The sequence below is a fragment of the Corapipo altera genome, unplaced genomic scaffold (genome assembly GCF_003945725.1).
Source record: "Corapipo altera isolate COAL_440 unplaced genomic scaffold, ASM394572v1 44, whole genome shotgun sequence".
Lineage (NCBI taxonomy): Eukaryota > Metazoa > Chordata > Aves > Passeriformes > Pipridae > Corapipo > Corapipo altera.
In genome coordinates, this window is record NW_020884880.1 from 18,449,693 (window position 1) to 18,472,426 (window position 22,734).

A 22,734-nucleotide genomic window follows, 5' to 3' on the forward strand; every position below is an offset into this window, starting at 1 on the left:
ATGATACAAGCAAGCCCTAAGAGCTGTGACTGTACACATACATGCACATACATATGTGTGTATTGAACACACAGATTAGACTGAAGATACTGGAAAACCCTGGTGATTAGAGTTTTAAAGAAATAAAAAGTGGTAGGATGTCAAACTTGTTTACCAAAAAAGAATTCCTAAGCCTAAAAAGATACTGGCTTTATAGAAGTTTTGTGTATTTTTACAGTGCTACATGAGTAAAACTATAAGTAAAGATCAGTATTAACACATGAGTAAGTTTGATGTTTAATTAATTTGGTCAAGATTCCTTTTCACGTAACAAAACCCAATTCTTGACAGACTTCCAACACCAGTTTAATTAGAGTCAAGTGACTGGCACTGTGACCAAGTCTGAAATTAAGTATATTAAAAGCTATTTGTTTCCATGAGTGGAAAAGAGATTAATTTATAGAGTCCTATTTATAGAGAGAGACTTGTCTTTTGTGAGCTTCTTCCAACAGGAATACCCAGCCCCTGCTGGGCAGCCTGACCTCCACTGTCCATGACTGCTATGCACAATGCAATTCCCAGAGAACTTAATGCCAATGTGACACCTAAACATAAATCAGTGCACTTGGTACAAAATACGATCAGGAGGCATCGTTAGCTATGGTCATGTTATTGATACCATCATGATACAATAATCTTATGCACAGAGAAAGCAAACGTAGTAGGCTCAAAAATAACTGCATTACTCACCACATCCCACTCAAAGCTGCCTGGTGCAACCTAGTGAGCCACCACTCACTGCAAATGTTGTTATCATGCTTGTTGGGATTTCTGTTTTATTTTGTAAGTTCAATTGGCAATTATTAAACTACAGTTTACATACACGACTAAACGGTTCTATTCGTTGTCAGTGTTGGATTTTTTTGCAGGAATTATTTCATCCTAAGAGAAACTCCAGCATTCTTCTACCAATAAAACATTTTATATAATTCCTTGTTTTAATATTGTTAATAAGAATGTTTTAAGCATGTGTTTTGAACATTGCACACACAAAAAAAACCTTGCAGTAATCTGAAACTGCTCAGGGTTTTGCTTCCTGAAAAATTGGAAGGACTTCCACATTTTGGTCTCTTGCTTTACTCATAAATTAGAGACTAAGATCCCACATTGTTTTCTGTACTCAATAACAAACAATTTTTTCAAGGGCCTCCATCTTCAACAATATAGCCTGCTATTGCAAAAATTGGCGTTTGTAATAGTGTGATCATTCCCACAGTCAAAGACTACGTTGCAGCATGAAGGGGAGGTAGAACAAGCAAATGAGGAGTCTATGTCCTTATGAGGAGTCTATCTCCTTTTACAAAATTGCAGTCTGACAAAACTTTTTTTCAGTAGAAAAGTTTGAAGAAGAGCAGATATGTTGCAAAGGGACAGGTAAAAACTATGGAAAGCCAACCTGAAATAAGCAACAAAACAAACAACCTGTGTCCATAGCAAATTTCTTTCCCACCAAAATGCACTGACCTCTCAGCTATGACAACCACAGAATCATGTCCAGGTGCCTCATGGTTGCTTCAAGGCACACTGGGTAGGCACTGCCAGTCAGTCAGCCCACAGCCTACAACACTGACATTGCTTTTCAACTCTGAAAGGAAACTTTAAAGAACCCACCTTCTCGCTACCCTACCAAATGAGGGTCTCACAAAGACAGGGAAACATAGACACAGTCTTGCAGGCAAATGAAAAACAAGAATACCTTCCCCAAACCACTTCTGTATATGCAAAGTGACTGCTACACCTGCAACGGTATCTTGGGACGATATGAAATGTTGACGAGCAAGATGATTTGCAGCAATGATTAATTAAAATGCATCACAATCCAATGTAATTCTATCAGAATAACTTGAAGAAAAAACTTGATGTTGGAAAAGAGCCTCTGAATTATTTTTCTTTTTCAGAGTAAGTATTGAGGGTGGTAGTACAATAGACTAAGACTGTTGCTTAAGAAAGGGACTTTTTTTCAGTATCACAAACAGTCAAAAATAAAGACATTTCAACTACTACCTAGGAAATCCAAAACTATTGCTTTTGAGTATACTGCCATTATTACACAAAGACATGTTGCAGGTATACTCACTCCAAAGGCAGGGCAAAACCAGATAATAAAACTTGGACAACCTTAACTTTGACTCTAACTCAACAAAGAAAAGCACTGAGAAGCCCTCTAAGAATAAGATAGCTGCATTGAGTAGGTCAGTGTTCCCTTGAGTTTCGTTATTCAGATAGGAATAATAATATTTGGAGGTGGACAGATAAAGATTTACTTACAAACAATTTACAAGGAAAAGCAAAACAAAACAAAAGCACAGGGATTTTTTTTCCTTCATTCCTGATGAATTGGATGAAACAACCTATAATACCCCTCAGCCTAGCAAAGAAAACAAAAAAACAAACAAACAAACAACAAAAAAACCCTCACGCCATGCCCACACAACCAAAAAAACCAACCAACTAAAAAAACCATGCAGAAAGGCAATTAATATAAAATTATTATAACAGCAATGAAGAAAAAGTTAGCTCTAAAAAGGTTGGAATGTATATTTGTAGCATCACTGTTATTTCTAAAAGGAACACTACCTTTTACTTGAATATTGTTTTTTAAAAGCTTGAAAAGTACAACACTACCTTTTACTTGAATATTATTTTTTAAAAGCTTTTAAAGTACAATTATGCGACCTTCAAAGCTTTATTCACATAAATGTCTGTACCACAGTACAACTTTCAAGCAAAGCTTCTTACAGAATTACTATAAACCAATAATCAATAGAATTAGTAGACTGCCCAATACTAAATTTAGTAATACAAAGCTCAAGAGATAATTGCTCATTTTAATCCAACATGACTTTATCCAAGCTGAGCTGTTCAAATCCACCAAGAGCATTTACTACTTAAGGCCCTTATCAGTATGAAACAAATTTAAATGTTAGGAACTTGCAACATCTCTATCACATGGTTGGTATCACTCCAAAAGTAAAAAGTTTAAAGTCCTTTAAAATTCACAAAAAAGAAAATGCTTTAAGTTTCCCAATTTCTCCCCAAAGCTCCTATGAAAATGGTAATAGAAGACTTCTGAAGTCTGAGAGAGATCAAAAACATGTATCCAAAAATCCTCTGATGTGGCAATGCTTGAAGTACAACTCCATACACAACTTTCTCTTTTCTTTGGTTAGATGCCTTTTAAGCTTCATACAAAGAATAATATTCTTCTACCACATGTTAATGATGGAAAAAAATTCAAGTGTATATCTATGTGAATTCTCAATTCCTGTTACTTAGAAATTTGAACTAAGACAGATCATATATTATTGATGGATGTAAGGACCATCTAGAGGTAAGCTACCTGGTCCAATCTTGCTCGAAGTACAGCCAACTTCAAAGCTGAAGCCATCTTTTTGATCAGGTTGGTTAGGATGACAACCAGCCAAGCTTTTAGTACCTTTAAGGATATATATTCTACAGCCTCTCGGGCAACCTATAACAACCTATAGCAATATACTGCATGAAAAAAAATTTCTTAAGTATTCAGTCATCACTTCCAATACTTCATCTTCATGTGGTTCCCCTCACCCTTTCACAATGCACCTCCAACAAGAGTGTGACCCCATCTTCTCAATAAACTCCCAAGTCTGCTGAAGACAAAAACTTTGTGACAAGAATTACTATTTTTTCTGAAAATCTTCAAATAATAATCTGAAGATATATCATTTATTTTAAACAGAAGCCTTTATTTAATCAAATAATGTCTTTGTCTATCTTGTCCCAGTACAGAGCATTCCATTATGGAAAAACTGGAGAATTTGCAGGAGAGATCCTAATTTGTTCCTTTAAATCATAAAATGGGGGAAAAAAACCCAGCTGTTTTGTTGTCTCTTAACTGACATCTCTAAATGCATTACCCTAGTAGGAAAGATTTGGAACATAGCATCTCATGCCTTGACATTAATTTCTCTTACGTCACAGAGTACTTGTATGCACAAAAATAAGCTCAACGCAATCTATCAGCACAACTTCTACCTTTTCAGTCACAGGACTGCTCTGAAGGTAGAAGCACACAAATGGGAAAAACTACCTAAAGTGAATGGAAGAAATAAGTGTGAGAACAAAAAAGTCTTTTCATACCCCAAAAAACTTTACAACTCACAGGTCTTCTCCAAATAGTCCTTGCTCTGGTAAAACTAAAGGAACAAGAAGAATCCCTCATTTACACACACACACACACACTGTCCCCCCTTGAATTGTTTATTTATAATAAAAATTCTGAAAATTCACTCAAGTCAGTAATTCACTGAAAATACTTCTGTGTTAATTATCTAATTTTCTAATTAGAAGTAATACCTCATTTCTGAAGAATCCACAATTAAACACATAAATTAATATTGATAGTGAAACTCTGCATAAGACACGAACTGAGTATTTTAAAACTAAGAGCATTTTTCAGTTATTGTATAAACTTTAATTACCAAGGACTCTGCGCTTTATTAAAAGAACTATCTGACAAAAGCTATCTCTTGCTCTCAAAATTAAACATTTGAGATAAAATTTTCAAACTAAATCTGTATAAAGGAGTAAAGAAAATTCTTTCACAGGACAGCTATATGCCATAGCTGGAACCCAAAGGTTCTCCACAGTGCAGCATATTTTAGAATCCACAACATCTCCTAAGCTGTACTCTGAAATCTCCTACTGCTCCTAGTAATTAAGTATATCTGAGAACACACTCTTTATACTTGGATAGATAAAACAGAGAAGCATAATCCAAAACCACAGTAAGCACAGCATATGGTAAGGCAGTTCAGTAAGAGTGTTTTCTCACTACACAATAAAAGACAGCATTATATTACGCTAACAGAAGCAGTAAATGCTAGATTTCTCATTACACATAAAAGTGACTTTTTTCTGACTTAAAACCAAATGTGAATTGGTAGGGGCAGTCAGAGAAAAATGCACTGAATATTCATATTTGACATAATCAAATACTCAAAAAGCCATAATCAGTAATTACATTAGACATGCAGGTAGGAACAGTAATAGGAAAAGCTTAGTGACAGCTGGCACAGTATGTGCACCCCAGGTCTCTGTGGTTCGCTGCCAGCACCCATGTCCCTTGCCTGGGAAAGGAGCCAGCACTTGGTACTGTTGGAGGTGGGCCCCACACTTTAACTGACATGAAGGTCTTTGGTCCAGCCTGTCTCTGCAGCAGAGCTCAGGAAAAAGGATACATACCCAAGAAAATTTCAACAAGTAGTTTCTGTTGGAGGAGAGAAAACCTAGAAAGACACAATTCAAGCTAAAGTCCCACTAAGATCCAAGACTGGCCCTTTGTCCACTAATCACATCATAAAATCAAAGAATGGTTTGGGTTGGAAGGGACATTAAAAATCATCAGGCCCCCATCACACATACTTCCACTGCCCTCTAAGGACAGAAGGCTTCTACATTTGTAACACTGTGCATGTTAAGTATTTTAAAAAAAACTTCTGCAAAGAAGACTTTTTATCTTCATCAATGGGTCACTAATACAGACACTTTATAATTTTGATTACACTCCTCTCTTGTACAACTGCTTAAATGGATCGGTTTGCCAAATGCATCTATTTCCTGATATTTTAAGATCTGAAAAATATTACATAGGGAATCTTCTCAATTCAGGGATATCACCAAAGAGCATGGATAAATGGTGTTCTGTAAGAATCGTGGATGGTCATCCTAAAGTTATTTTTGTTTTCAAAAGTAGTTTTGCGTTTTTCTACTTGTGGACCACATAAAAAGACACAACTTCATGAGAAACCATTTCAGATTTTTTTTCCTGTTAAACATGTTTCTTTTTCTAGACCATAAGGGGTCTCCTAAAGGTTGAAGTCTTCATTCTCAGTTTGAGCACCATAAGAAATCTGTTCTGTAATGCCTATTCAAATCTGCACAGCCTATTACAGAACACAAAAACATAACTAAGCACAATCTTCAACTACCAGCAACTACAGTGTCATGTTTTATTACTTGTGTTACCTGCTCCTGTACAACCTGTTTTCTTAAAAGATTTGACAGCAATAATTCATGGGATTTTGAACAATTGAAATTTAGATACATCTAGAATAGGTAGTTAGTATTAATATTATAGAATAAAATAATAGTAAACCTGCCACCTGAAAAAAAATCCTAGCAATAGATTCTACTACAAGTTGTCCTATAATTCTTAGTTCTCCAAAACCCTTTCATAATACTGAAACAATTTTTAATGATTCATAACCCTTTAAATTGCAAAACACTTGTAGAGCAAGTCTTCCATTTACATACACAATATTCACTTATAGGGGAGGAAAAAAATTTAATTACCTGTCATTGTCAACTAAGATGAATTGAAAATCACAGCTTTTATCATAAATAAAAATTAAGGTTCTAAACCATCAAGGTGTAAGAGATGAAAGGGTCACTTGAAATGTAAACACTACTTACACCTGCCACAGGACAGTGTGAGAGTAGTGTAGCTATTAAATCATCTTAACTCTTGAAGCTGCTGCTTGGATTTATGCCACAGAAAACTGGCCTACCAAGATACAGATTCTTGACCTCAGATTGTTTCTGGAACAAAACTTCTGTTATATGTAAACTCCTTATCTTTGCTATGCTTTGCTGGCCTGCACAGAGTAACAGAATACATCTCTTTTCCCTTAAACTGTATCTAGTAAATGTGTCCTCAAATCAAGACTGAAAGTTAACTATGCATTTTAAAAGATAGGTCTCAGTAGTATCAAGCCAAACATCGTATCGCAGGTTTAAGAAAATCTTCCTTGAACACCTTCCTTGAACATGGTTCTTAAGAGAAAACACCTTTAACAAGATCACACAAAATACCTTTGCCATTAATATTCTTGCCTTACGTCCACCTCCTGGCTTACTCTGACTCTCATTCATTGCATCTCAAAGAGACTGGCATCAAGTTAAGAACATTAGGTGCTCTCAAAAAGGTTATTTTAAGATGTTATTCCCTCTTCTAGTTCTTCTGTAAACTCACATTTGTTATTTCAAAGTAAGGCCTTACAGCTTCAGTAAAGTGCAGTACCTTTATTTAGTACACACACAGTCTGCCCACAATTGCAATTTACCGTCTCTAACCATTTCTCTTTTACAGGAAAAGTGTTAGGAAGTAAATAGCCTGTGCCTAACCTTTCTAAACTAAACACTGTCACTCCAGATAGGTACCACACTTTACCAGCCACCATAAATAGAATGTAGAGCTTGAGAAGCCCTAAATCCAAGATCTATTTTTTCCTTTAGCATTTTGCCCTCTTTCCATTAGTATTTCATCACAAAATTTCCAGAAGATATTAATATTCAATACTGACAACAACAAGAAACCTTCGCTTTAGTATCAGTAGCAAAATTATACCTTCTACAACAGCAAATTTATCAACACACTTTAAAGCAGTTAAATATCACCTGTCCATGCTGACTCTTAAAGGTCTGGTGCTTCACATCATAGCTGAACTGCATTTACTGCTTGCTGCCTCTCTTTGAAAATATATCAACACACATTTCTGGAAAGGTTCCAAATTCCTAGAACTGCTTTTCAAGTCACCAGAAACACATGTTGAAAGACTGGACTGAAATAGTTTCAGGTCTTAAAACACTTCCAATGCCTAATGCTTTAGTACAGGTCTTCTTAAGCCTACAGGAAAATCTTCACGTCAGAAATGAAAAAGAATACTAGTTGGAGTTGCTTTACTGCTTGCAGCCAACAATTCCATTTCTCCCCTTTTAAGATTTTAATACCACAATTAAAAACAAAACCTCAAAATCCCACATACCTACTTTCATAATAGCTCATAAATAATGATCTTGTAAACAGAGTTTTTAAGTTCACATAAGTTTATCCTCTAAAATACCCTGAATTTGAAGAATTTCTGAGAAGATAACTGTATGAGTCATAAACAACCACATTTATATTCCTTTCTCCTTCATACAGGAAAAGAAAAACTTGTTCTTACTTTGGAACAATTTCCACTGATTAAAGTCAAAATACATACTGTCCCCCCCTTTCGCCATTCTACCAGTAAAAAAAAAAAAATTCTTACAAATATAGAAGACACTACAAAATATGTGAATAATTCCTACTCATATGTGAAAATGTGTGCCTATATCAAGCCTCAGATATTTGATAATCCTATTGGAATACATTTTTCTTGTCAATCTTGTCAGATGATTCTTACTAGTTATTTGTTTAACCTGTTTGTGTTGAGACATTTACACTGGGTCACTCCAAAAAGAGTAAGATGTAGTAAAAGGAAAGATAAGGTTGCATGACTAAGAGCAAGGTGAGGACAGTGAGATAGATCTTGCCTTCTCTGTTTAACTGCTGACTCAATTGCTCATCAAACAGAAGTCTTCATTTTACCTTAATTTATTCTTTGGCTGTGGGTAAGACAAGGGTATTTTCCACAGTCAGCACTTAAATTGCCTCAAGCAGCCTGAACCCCCTGCCTTCTCACCCAGTATCTCATGTAAGTACAGTGTTGTACTAGCTGAGGCACTCCTACCAACGTGCTATGAAAGAGACTGGGGAAATGATTTGGCCGCACATTCCCATGTCATTCGTTGTGGTTGAGGCATTACAGCTGCTCAGGCTGCTGCCCAGCACACCACTCCAGCTGGATGCCTGCTTCCCCTTTAACCCCTGCCTGCCTGCAAAACATACACATGCTTTCTCTGGGTCATCTCCCAGAGAAAAGCAAGAGAAGGAAATTAAGGAGGAGACAGCTTAAATCTGCACTGAAGATTTAATTGTAGAAACAGCCAAAGCAGTGGTTTCCCCACCGCTCAACCCCATCTAAACTGGCATTGTCACAGCCTCCGCCACTGCACCTCTCAGCCTTACATCCATACTTCCTCTGCTCAGCACTGGCACACATCCATCTGCGTGGCAAATCAGTTTGGGATGCTCAACAGCTGAGAGCTTGACCATCTTCCTTAGTCAGGGCTGTTACATTTTCTGCTGGCTTAACATACTTAACCAGGCTTATGGTACGGTCAGACAAAGGAGAATGTTAGCACAAGACAAAAAAGAGTAGGAGAATGAAGGGACAGAGTAAGAGTATGACTGCAACAGCAACAAACAACATTAATCATTTTAAACCATCTCTTGGTGGTATAAGAAAAATGTGGCAGCAACCTAAATCAACTTCTTTCAGCTAGAAACTGCTGCTGTCATGGCTCTCTTCAATGTTCTGCAGCAGTAAGAGCCAGTACTACTTAGTCAATCTACTGATAGCCTTCTAGCATTCTGCAAATGTTAATTAAGCTTCAGAGCATTCTATATGAAAGACAACTAAGATTTTAACACTGGATCTCTCTATCTTTTTCCTCTGGATTCATTAATTAGCATCCATGAATCTTCATCTCAATCTAATTCCTTTTCAAATAAGAAAGAAATTGTGTCTTAGATGAAGTATCTAATTTTACATTTTGCTACATGAAACTAAAACAGTGCTATTTTCACTGCTAAATGCAAAATGCTGACTCAAATAATGAAGACCAACAGGATTCCATAGTGCTGTAACTGACTGCAGATTGTGGCATGGACAGTTTACTATGGAACCAGAAGCACTGTTACCCATCTGTTCAGACTCTCAGTATTTAAAGTGCATGACCACAATCACAAGAATACTTAACTTTCAGAAAACAAAACAAATATCTCCCTCGTGACCCCTGTTTCCTGAGTTTTGATTCTGCAGAACTTGACATCACTCATGCTGGAAAATTACTTACCAACAGCAATCAGTTTTTCAAACCTAAATCTCAGAAGCAAGTTTTCCTTGGAAAGCTTCATAAAAAAATTTTTGTAAAATTTTTTTCTGTGACAGATTTGAACAACAGTGAGTATTTACCAGCATGCACAGAGACCAAAAACACAGGGCAGGTCATCTCTGTCCTTCACTAGTTTTATTTGCTAGAATTTCACGTAGCCATAAAATTCTGATTCCTTTCAGCATGGAAAATACATCTTTTATCCCTAGACAAAAAATGCATGTTAAATAAACAGAAAACCACCACAAACTTACTCTCTAGTTCTTCCTTCTCAAAATTCGTATTGATAGTAGAGCTGATTTTGCCCATATCTACAACAGCTTCTTCATCGTGACCCTGAAGAAAGAAGACATAAGTTTAAGTTAAAATTAAGTAGAACTAATTTTTTTTCTAAATTCCTAAATATGTTCCGAAACAGTATACCAAAGTTTTCTAAACCAGCACATTTTCACCACTTAGAAATTGAGAATGAAAACATCACTGAAAATCTACCCATCCAATTCTTAAAGAAAACATTACCCTATATTGAAGGAAAAAGAGAGTAAATCAACAGACAGGCTAAATACAAGGTAATTTACTTTCATTGCTCTTGATTTCATCGTATAAATGGTCAGGACACACATTTCAGGAGTGCAGTATTCTTTTAGTTTTTTATTCAACAGCAATCAATCTACTTTAATAAAATAACTGGGAAATTAACAGGAAGTTACATAACTTGACATTCAGAGATCCTGAACTCATCTGCTTAGAGGACAATTCCTGACATTTTCCAGCACAAATAAGAAGCTTTTGTGAACAAAGGGGTAGCAAAAGGGTTAAGTTACACAACTTGGGGGCCTCTCCTACACCAACAGCTCTGGAAAGATGAAAATAACTGCTTCACTCAGGTTTCAACAGCCAGCTTGTTAACCACATCTCTACCTAATTCACTTTTTTTTTTTTTAGGCATAAAGTTAAAAAGCAGAAGTTTCAAGAAGACCTGTTCAGATTCCATTACTACTGAGATCACACCACTCATAATGCAAAAGCACAGTATTTAAAATAAATATAAGTTCAAGAATGAGGCATGTCCTCTAATCACATTTAGCACATCACTAAAGCAGACCTTAAAACACTGCCTTTTGCTCAGTCTTGACAGAAATTAAGTAAGTGAGCAGCAGAAATCTCAATCTCATCTCAGACCTGACATCAAAAATAACATTAAACTTGCCTTTCTGCATGTGTTTGCATTCCTTAGAATACAGTCCACTTTTAACAGCTCACAAATTACAGCCTCCTGACAGAACTGGTTCTCCAAAAGACCCACAGCCTAAGGGTAACGCTTTACATCCAAGTATAAGGGCACACTAACTGCTAAAGATTACTGTCCCTGCTCTTTCTGCTCCCTTGGGCACATGCTTTTTTCCTTAAACCAGACCTAACAATCATGGCATCAGATAAAAAGCGCTTAAGCAATGGATTTTATGCTTTTAGCTTTTTTAATAACAACTTAATTAGTTTTCCAATGGATCAGTTCACTAAAGTGACTTTTCCTGAGGAAAAAAACAGAAGCCTAAATCCGGAGTCTTACAGGGACTGGGAACCCTAACATTGTTGACACTCACCTAAACTTTGGTCTTAGAATTATGCAATTGCTTTATATATAGAACAAGTTTGTGATCTCACAGGAAAGCGACAAGGATGAAAAACAACATACCTGTTTAACAGGTTCAAGCTAAAACAAACTGTAGCAGGTCCCACCCCCAAAGAAAGCTGGTTTTGGACATGCAGCTCCTCAGTCTTAATAAAAAAGATATTTACTACAGTGTGTTGTGCACACTTACAAACACACACCAAAATAAGTTTAAATCTTAGTTTGCCTATTGGGGAAAGGAGATTAAAGAATATGAAGATGACAACCACCACATACTGGGAACAAAAAAGTCAGATGAGGTTTAAAAAAAGGTTAAAGACAGCTAGACCGCAAAAAAAAACCCAACAACAGCAGTTAGCACTATGTAAATAAGCAAGAATACAAGAGAAAAAAAAAAGAGTGGCACATGGCAGAACAAGCCTCTGAAAACTAAATAAAGGTTGACTCTGAGTTGTGTCCCTAAAAATAGGGTTTTCAAGAAAGGCATTACACCATAACCTAAACTTTGTCACTACTGCTGCATTGCAAAAGTAGTTTTTCATGTAGGGTAGAAAAATCAAAATTCCTGCACACTTCACATAGCTACAATTAAAAAAATTTGTGTGATTAAACCAAAGTCATGTCTGTTGGACAAATCTGTGAAAATGTTACAAGGACCTATTAATGAAGAATTGGCAGAACTCTAAAAAGTGTCATGGTAAGATGATGGGAGAGTGACGTGGGGGGGAAACAGTATTTCCTGTCTCCTACACAACAAAATCAAGTATATTGTAATACACTCCAGTTCATAGAAACAGATACACACAGTAATCTTGTACATTACCATCAAACTCCAAACAGAGATGGATATAGATGGAAGAATCACAAATCCTCTACACTATCTCGTTTTATCACAAGAGAAAAAAACCAAAACTAATAACAGGAAAATTGCTATCAAAACCTGTCCCATAATTAACTTCATTGTTACAGCCACGGACTGTTGAAAAATCCTGTAACTAAACACACCCATCTTCAACAGTCCTTTTAGGACCCTTGAAATCTGGCCAAACACACAGTTTTTGAGTAATAAAGGAAGACAAAGTTTTTCTCCAGATTATACAAACTACTGCATACCAACAGAAAACTACATACACACTGCAGAAAATACACACACAAGAAAAGATTTTTATCTCCCAATAACATTTTGAGATAGTATTTGCTGTATGCCCTACATCATACTATGAATATTTATCAGCCTTTGTTTTAGTAAAAGAGGTTCTTTGCCAAACTCAAACATATAGAAGCAGCCTTCAAAAACCACAATGTGTAAAGTAATGCGACTTTTAAGATTAGATTACAGGAAGGCATGTGTGCCCTTGCAAACAGTTCTATCACTATCTCGAAGTACTCAACATATGCAAAGACTCTTCCAAGAATAAACCATCAACAACCACAAATATCATACATGAAGAAAGCATATAATTTACAGCCTTTGTTCAGGAAAACACAAAGCATCATTTTAACATATCTGTTTGCAATGCCGAGAGCAAATCGCAGTATGAGATACTTTTGCCTTAGGTCAGGTAAAAAACCCAAAAATATTCAAATACGCTATAAAAGTAATTCCAAACTACAACCTTTTCCTGGTTAAAAATAAAGTCTCCAAGGCACACGTTTCCAGTAATTCTAGATCTATCATGTCAGTTGAAGGCACAAAAGCGAGGGAAAACTATTACAGCTGCCATTTTAGTTCTCTCTTCTACTTTCTGAACTTTTTACATACATAAACAAAGAGCAGTGGGATTGCTGAGAACTTTTCAACTTCCCTTTTTTAGGCACAGAGAATGACTTGAGCTTAAAGCAACCACTACCAGCCACTTCATGTGAAACTTTACATGCAATAATCCCACAGATGCCCAAATACAGCTGCTGAAGATGAGACAAAGTAAAATTCAAGACTAACTTAGAATGTATGTAACTTTCATTTCCAGTCAAGAGACAGAACAACTGAGAAGGGAAAAAACCCAACAGAAGCAGCAACTAAGGTACCCCAGAGCAAGATCAAGTCTTCACGTTTGGTTTGTCTTTTTTCTTTTTTTAAAGAGATGGTAATTTATAAAAACAGAACAAATCCAGCATACTTCAAATTGGGGGCAGGGGGAGAAAAGTAAAAGCCTAGTAAATTGTATTAAGATACACTACATATACTTTTCCTAACACCTGGATACTCACAAACATACTGTAGAAACAACCCTCCAGTAAAACCTTCATATTCAGCCAGAGGTGCCTACATACACTAGAACCTGTCTTCTCAGCTTTCTAACTCTCACCAGCATGAAAATGAAATCCCTTTTCAACTGCTGCAGATCAGATCAATACTCTGTGTTCTACCAGACTTCCAGTAGGATTCCTCTTGCCACCTCTGATTTTCAAATGTTTTTTCTCAGTCCAGAAGGAAAGAGTAATTCCCCTTTGCAGACAAACAAGTACGCAGAAATTCACTTCAAGTGTTACAAATTAACACTTCACCTTGTCAAACATCTGTTGTCATTTAGTACAGTACACCTTTTATATCTACAATATTAGTGCTACATGTTTTTTAAAAGTACTGTTGAAAAAAAGAGTCAATCCTAAATTGCATGAACCATGAAGGAAAGCTCCTGAAGTTTGGAAGAACTGACAACCTCGAGCAGTGTTAGCTACCATATAGTGTACTAGCACAAACATGACGCACAGAGTATTAAATCCAAAGGCAAGTTTCCACAGTCATCTGTTCAAGCTCTTCTCACCATGCAACTCACTTAACCTTATGCAGTCACATACACGACAGACTTCAGACGGGCATGCTGCCAAAGTGCATCACTGAATACCCACTTCCAAGACAGACAACTTGCTAGCAGCACATTTTTAAGGTACCTGAAATACAGTTCAATCAATTCATTCTGGTGTTAGACAGTGATCATAAATGGCTGATACAGTTAACAGTAAACCTTGGAAATCTACAAGCCATTCAGTAATTATTTTGAGAATAATTCGAGTTCAACTTTTCAGAACATCACTTAACTAAGCCAATGTTCATGTGCTCCATTTACACTCTCTCAGATCAAAGTTCTTCCCCAGCAGAATTACGGAGAGACTTGCAGCACCAGAAGAGACAGCACTAGTGCTCATGGAAATAAGTAAGTAGGGCATGGGAGAGGGCAAAAACAAACAAGAAAACCCCACATCCACCATCATCCCTCCTCTCCCACCCCCAGAAAAAAATTACATTACCACTTTCATGCTACAAAGAAGCTTCACTGCAACATTTATTGAAGTAGGTGCAAATGAAGAAAAAAAAACCTAACAACAACACCAAAAAAAAAAAAAAAAAAAAAAAAAACAAAACCAAAAACAAAACCAACCAATTAAAAAACCAACTAACCCCAACTCAGGGCAGGGGAGGGAGGGTATGTATTCATATCTACTTTTTTCCCATATACATCTGTCCTTGGCCAAGAGTGTAGTAGTTCTTATTTTAATAATATTCTAATACAATTGCCTACACCATCACAGTGAACCTACATACTGTTTTATGACTGTAATTATAACCCAACCTCTCTGGCTTGAAGAGAGAGCAAGTAATTTCCCCTTTCCTTCCCACAAGAACCCAGGGATACATCTCCGCTTTTGTAGAGACACCAGATCTGGCAGACAGGATTTAGCTCTTAGGTTGGAATGTGGCACCAACAAGCCGTTCCCCTCAAAGCAGGAGCACACACTGCTTACAGACCCAACTGGCAAATCTCTATAAGCATGTTACTGTAGATTTACCAACTAAGATCAACATCACATTTGCTCTTCATATACTGCTCTTTCTTCCTTCATCATAAATATATAGGAGAGCAGTTAAGCTGGATCAAACCATCCATCCAACACAACAGTAGAGGCCTACAGCAAGGAGTGTAAACAGAATGAGTGTAAACCTAGGAAGCATAGCCTAAGCAGGACTTCTGTTTTATTATCAGCCCTCCTTTGTTGGATCTGCATTCAGAAGGCAGCCATCAAGGAAGGCTCCAGTGATCAAATCAAACAAAAAAATTAAATAACAGAATACTTCCAATATTGCTGTGCTTCAAAAATAAAGGTTTAGCTCAAGAACCAACAAAAAAAGAAACCCTTCATTTTGACCATACATCTCAAAGATAACCAAGGAGGAACTACAAAACCTCACTTTGCAGATGTATCCAGGTTATGTGGATGTATATATAAAAAATATTTTTAAACTGACAATTTTCATAGATAGATAGACTAACTCATTTGTTTTGTTACATAGCTACCGAAATATATTGTTCAGAATAATTAAGAACCAGCAGGGCAATTCATGATTCATTTTCACAACCACATTTCCAAAGTGGTCTGTTTCAGAAGCCTCCATTTCTGTTCTAAGCACACATAATACTTCATGTAGTTAGGAAATAAAATATATTTCCAATTTATAGAATGCACATACAAACTCCTCTCTATCCATTCAACCTCCCAGAACTGCAAGTTAATAACCACTAACAGTTCGGGAAGGGGAGAAGAAGGGAGGGGGGGAACAGATAAGACCAGTGTTCTAATCCTACAAAATTAGGAGATAAGTCTACCAGTGACAGCAACCCTGAAAGTGATAACAGAAGAAACCAGAAAAATATATTTGCTAAGACCATCTTTGATTACTGTATGAAGAGTTCAATGACAATCATTCTACCTCAAACAATCATCAGGTCTACCCTACAGTTCTCCCACTGCTACTCATACACAGCACTGAGCACCCTTAGTTAAGAGCGAGTAAATTAGAAAGGGCTTTTTGACATGGTTTACCTGCAGGAACGACTAATAGCAGCACTTGGTTAGTTCTAAATATATTGTTTTACTTCTTTCAAACTGAGTCTGCTTTTAAACCAGAAGTAAGATAAGCCCATGGTGGGAAGGAGGGCAGGCATCTCTGGTTGTTGCCTCCTTTAAGGACAGCCAGGATATGAAAAACTAAAGTTCTTTCTAAATAACAGTAAGTGAAGGTATTGCCCAGTCCATTAAATAGTCCTATAGATGCACTTGAAGTAAGTTCTTTGGGCACAGCCTCTACACAGCAATACTGTATCTACAGAAGTTGCCAGAGTGATGAAACACTACCAGTTCTAAATCAAGCACATCAACCTAACAGCCAAAGGAAAATGCACCAAATATAAATGAGCCCTGCCTCATTTTGTCACAGTACAATTTTTAGCTGGCCTTGCCCTCTAAATATATACAGATGAGAGCACAATTAATAATAATTCACAAACAGAACACTTGCCAGGTTTAAAATAGGAAGCATACCGTATTGATGGGTTCCCCCTTAGTTGTATTTTCTATGGTCTCATTTGCACAGGAGCAGCTGCTTTCCAGATTTTTTTCGCTACTATCTTAGCACAGTGTATTGCTCAAGCACTACAGTAAAGACTCTAGTACAGCTCTATGGCTTTAGTGTCACCATACACGCACACACCCCCTTTTCTTGTGAATTTTATCTGTGGTTATACAATTACTATCGTATACAATAATCCTCACATGTAAATGAAGATCCATCCTAATCAAAGCAATACTCAGAGCCTCGCCTGAAGGTTTAACATTTAGATTTCAGCAAGACCACAGCCATAACGAAAGAGGTTAGAAATACTTAGACAAGTTTTTCTAGCCTACTAATCCTCTAATTAGCTGCTCAGCTTACCCTACTAAATACATCTGACCAATCTGCTTCTAGGAGACTTACAAGAAACACAGCAGCTATACAAACCTTGTTTGGACAAGTACCTCCAATAGACATAAACAGACTTCAGTCAGACTCTCCACAAGTTGCATTTTACTTTTACTTTCCAAAACTCTATGTGGATGGCAGTAAATATATGTATATGTGCTACTTTAAAAACACCACAAAACCCAAACCCTTTCAGGAAAAACTACTCTAAACATGTTAATGTTTTGCTTCTCATACCACTGAAATCTAATGTTTATAAGTAGTTTTATCTCAGTACTTCTAGCAGGTGTTACTCGAGCCAGGGTGACACTGAGCACCACAACCTCCAAGAGAAGCCATGTTCCATCCCAGACAAATCAAACACATCTCTGAACAGTAAACAAAGTATCTGTGTTAATCAGACCAGAACATGAAACTGGGAGAAAAAGTCAGAAAGAAACGGAAGTATAACACCAAGAGACTGGTCACAATTGTGAATGGCTGTCAACTATGACACACCACAGCAATTAGTAAAAAAACCTGGGTTAAAACAAACACAAGAAAAAAGGATGGCTTATTTCCTAGCAAAGTATGACTAAAACACAAGTAAATACTTGATTAAAATTAGAAGCCCATTTGAAGTCAATGTGAGTGTTCGGCAAGCCAGAAAATTTACCATTAATTTACCAATTAATTTAAAATTATTTATTTGCATAATCTTAGCAAATAATGTCACCAATCCAACATAAGATATCAAACTGCATATCTAATATTATAGTAGCTATTGCACAAAGTTGCTTTTTATCACTGCCTCACAGGACTAAATTTCATTCAAAAAAAATCCACATCTCCATTCACTTAAATTTCTGAAATTATAGTTAAAAAAAGCAGAAGTACCAGAATCCTTATAACAAGCCACCTCATATCATTACCTAGTCTTCTAGGCATATGCATGCTTGATAGAGTGCTGTGTCCAGAGCCAAAAGTAGCATCACAATGAAAATCAAAAATCGATCACTATTCTACAGAGACCCTTACAAACAAAAGGCCACTGCAATCTGATGCATTTTAACATGTCTAAATCAAACTCTTACATCTTATGCTCACAGAAGGAAATAGAAAATTTACTTGTCGTTTTATAAAATTTATATAAAATAATTCAGGAATCTGTAAAGCTTTACAGCTTAGGAAAATTCCATTCCCTAAGTTTTAGTTTCCAGGAAACTCTTAAAGTAGTAAACCCTGTTACAATACTGCATTGCAGTTACATGGCAGTGGTAACAACAACCCATACAAGTACTAAGCAATAGCTTCTAATACTAATATTAGAATTCACTGCTTCATTATACAAATCCCCACAAATGGAGTTTTTTATCTGTGCCACTGAGGTCTGAAGAAAATGCTATCTCCATGATCATTTTACCTCAGTTACACAGCTCATTAAGTTCCCTTTTTTTTTTTGGTCAAAAAAGAACAATCAATAGATTACTTCAAGATTCACTACCAGAAACATCCCTGCTATACCTGCATAGAATCACTCAAAGCCACAGCTGATAACCTTCAAATTAAAAAAGGCTGACTCAAAATAATGCAAAAGAAAAATAAAAAATAACCCAACACAAAACACTCAACCACTCTCAAAATCTGGTAGTATGCTCTCACAATTGTAAAAGTATATTTTCTTTCTGAATTAAGCTGGTTACTATGATTAAGCAATTTCAACAACAGAGCAAATATCTTCCCTAATACAGAAATCTCTACTCAAAGTATTATTTCTATCACCAGATCTTTCAAAAATTTCTTCCACAACTGGTGAGTCTAAGGTAGCACACCATTCTGAGACACAGCTGTTACATATCACTTGCACCAAAGCACGTTTGAGCCATTATTAAGTAATACAGCTGCTATTTACATACAGGTTGCATTTTCTTCCCTTGACGAGCTTCTTCCATGCTGATGTGCAGAAGCGGAGAATGCCCTTGTACGAGACCCCGTAATGAACCTCCCAAGAGATCAGAGCCTGCGCATACATGACTGCTTTAGCTCGCTCTGCTTGACACAGATGTACTCCGGGAAATTGCTCTCCAGCCAATCGCTCCCACTCCAGCCTCTCATCTCCCAGGCCACTGATTACAGCTACTGCAGGGTCGCACAGCAGCAGAATGGGCAAGACGGCGTGCCTTCAATTCCAGCTCAGAGAATACCAAAAAAGGAACTGAAACAGAGTTCCAGACTTAACATTTTCTGTATCAGCAGCTGCTAAGAACAGCTCCAAGATAAAATTTTTGCTCTGATCCAAGACTTCATTAGCACTACAAAATGAAAACACATTTGTACCTCAGGTCCCAGAACAGAACAACCCAGAAGTCAAACATCTGCTAAGTGTGTTTATTGCTGCATTATCAACCTTTCACTGAATATCCATTATAAAGCAGGTGGTTTTTTTTACACAAGCCATATATTCTTGTTTGACAAAATAAACCAGGGCTTCCTAAAAAGAGAACCCCTCATTTATTTTTTTTCCCTGTTGAAAAGGTAAAAAAGCTTTGCTGTTAGCTGCAATTAAGCTCATGTCTGTCGCCTGAGTAAGGTGGCTCTCTGTTCCAGGTATGATGTGAGTAGCAGTACTTTTTCCTCACTTAAGCCAACCTTAGAAAAACGCAACCTTCGCTCCAGCAGATCAAATTCAGAGCTTCAGTTCGCTCTTTCCCTCTTCATCACTCATATACCTTAATCTCCTTGCCCCATCATAAAATGATGGGAAAACCGGCTCTTTAGGGTGTTATCCATAATTTAACCTTCACAACATGCCACTGCCTTCCTTGTTTTTTCTTCTTTCATTCCTACTTCTTGTATGAGGAGAACTCTAGTAATGAAGCTGGACTGGTGCCATGCCAACAAACAAAAAACTTGGACAAAATAAAACAAGTAACATACTGTTCATAAACTTGGTACAAATACCACCAGCCACATTGTGTAACTGCGAAGACTGCATTTATCACCTAGCTGCAGAGAAATAGAAGGACACATTCAGTTCCTCTCACTGTCTTTCTCAGTCCAGAAAATTCTGGACTATAGTAATAGTTCAATAAGTATTCTCAGATAGTGCTGACAAGAGTTTAAAAGTGGTTTGTTTCCACTCTGGAAATATATGTTCACTCTAAAATATGTATGCATCTTTTCACTTCCAAGCTCTTGAAGGTCTCTCTGCTGCCATACGTAAATGACCATAAACTAAATGATTCATACAGGAAGCACAAAGTCAAACAAAAATATCAGATACCCTAACTCTTAGTGCTCTCTTCCTAACTGTGCATCCTAAAACAAACCTGTTCTTTTCCTAATGCAGAGCACAGATACATACAGTTCTTCACCTGCACAGATGAATACTGAAACAGCTCTGCTGAACTGTGTCCTGGTGTTCTGACTCTCCCATATTTCAATGCACTGTTTCTTAGCATAAATCCATACTAGAAGTAATTCAGTTGCTACAAGTTCAAAAAGATGGTTTGTTTAGGTTTAAGGTTGGGTGTATGATGGGGAAAGAGGCTGCCTATTCCTTTGGGATAGAATAAGTGGGGTGGGAATCACAGGTTTGATTTTATTTTTTTATTATTCTTTTTATAAGTTTGGGAAAGAATACTTGCTTGGTTTGGAAACTTACAAAAAAATCCCACCTCTCTGAAGCAGCTTACTGAAATCTCTTTACAGGCTGTAGTCAACCAATTCCTAATTAACAGTCACTCAATTTTGGAACAAACAAACAAGAAAAAAAACACTCAGAAGCTGTATTCATTTTTTAAAAAGCAGAAAGCAAAGAACATGTTCACGAAGAGCCAAGCTGAAAAATCCAACACTCCAAAATATAAACGTGTTTTTTCTAACAGATGGAAGGTTTTGTCTTTTAAGTCCTATACCAAAACACTTTGTGGATAAACATCTGCTCTTCCCTAAGAATAAATATCAGGAAAAAGCTTTGTATTAAATGGAGAACAACACAGCAACTTCAAACTGCAACTGTCTTAACATGTTGAACTACGGAAGTATTCTAAAACAAACTGTAGGCAAATATATTCAAAATTATCACATCCTTGAACATGTTCAGTGACAACACTGAGAACTCAGCAGAACTATTTGTGCTGCAGCAATATTTTAACCATATGCTTTATGCTGCAAAAGAATCTCTGTGAAGTCTATGAGGACTTTTTTTTTTTTTAATAAAAAGAAACATAAGTAGCTATCAGGAAACATACACTTTCTTTATCAATATATCCTTCTTAATTTTCAGTTTTATACCCCTTCAAGCTACACTTATTTGATCTTATCTCAGTCTATAAAATCACATTTTTGAAAGACAGGTCCAAAAGAGTAAATATCTCTTATAAAAAAAAAATATTCTTCTGAGTTCCTAGATCTTTTCATCTTTTCACAAGCAACATAGAACTATGATCCCAGTCCATCATGAAGTGGCAGTGAACTGCCTTACTGCAGGGTCTGCAGAGTGTCTAGTAGGCAGAGCTAATATGCCATTCTGAAATGGCAGGACATTTAAAGCAGCTGCAGTAAGCAGGACTGAGCTCTCAGCAGAATTTACCACATGAGCTCCAGCCCAGTTGCTATCAGACAGAGCCAGATATGAGCGCAAGGAGACTGAGTGCTTCTTTGCTTGCAAAGAGGCCATACTGACAGACCCATACACCTGGCCCTGTAAAATGGTAGATCTAGTATGAGGTTTCTATTGATATTTTAAAATTCTGTTTTGGGGGGTGAGGATTGGGGTGTTACGAATTGCACCCATAATCCAAACTCAATCCTTCCTTGTATGAACAAATTAGAGTACGGAGTTGGACTTGATGACCTCAATGGGTCCCCTCCAACTCGAGATATTCTATGATACTATAATCATCTTTTCCAATACTGCAGCCCCAAAAAAACAACAAAGGTTTACTGCTACCTTTCTTCATGTATCTGAAAGGGCAGTATTTAACAAACTCAAAGCACCTCTCTTTAGAAAAGAATATAAAAATCAAGAAATACTTATGAGACAGCAAGACAATACTTCTAAATGAGGCTTTATTTTGGAGGGGGCAAGTCTGGCCCAGGTCATGGGGGAGTCAGGAGAGAGGCAAGGTGCCAGGGGATTAAGATGATGCAGGGGCAAGTTGTATGACACAGTCTAATGTTAGCATGTCAAATACCACTATGGATGCGTCCTAGTTAGAACAGCTGGGACCAGTTCATCATTGTATGGGTGTAACCCAAAACTGTGTATTCTATAGCTTTCCATGCCATTTCCCAGAAACTGTTATCAATGAACCATTTACACCATCCGCCCATAGAGCCTGACTCCTCAGGCTATAAACTGGGTGTTAGGAGGCCTGTGAGATAGGAGGGTGTTCTTGTCCTCACGCCCATTGAGGAACCCCCCGCCCTGAGGGAGGTACTGAGCATTCCTGCCTGAACTGCAGAATATATAATGTTGGAGTCTTGGAACTTTTGGAACCACTCGTGGGATCCAGAGGAAGACTGCAGATCACCACTC

General features: G+C 37.0%; 1 protein-coding gene across 11 annotated transcripts in view; it reads right to left on the minus strand.

The window, feature by feature from the left end:
* The window catches only part of SLC4A7 (solute carrier family 4 member 7), a 93,754-nt gene that overhangs the window by 47,741 nt on the left and 23,279 nt on the right, over positions 1-22,734 (minus strand). For 10 of the 11 annotated variants that reach the window (XR_003526984.1, XR_003526983.1, XR_003526982.1 and 7 more), the window contains exon 2: positions 10,095-10,176. Coding sequence is in view for 7 of the 11 variants with exons in the window: in XM_027639080.1 (XP_027494881.1) it covers positions 10,095-10,176 (82 nt within the window). In the remaining 4 variants the exon portion in view is untranslated. Of the gene's footprint in view, positions 1-10,094; positions 10,177-19,108; positions 19,217-22,734 lie in introns of those variants that run through there. The other variant, XM_027639078.1, reaches the window with a different exon arrangement.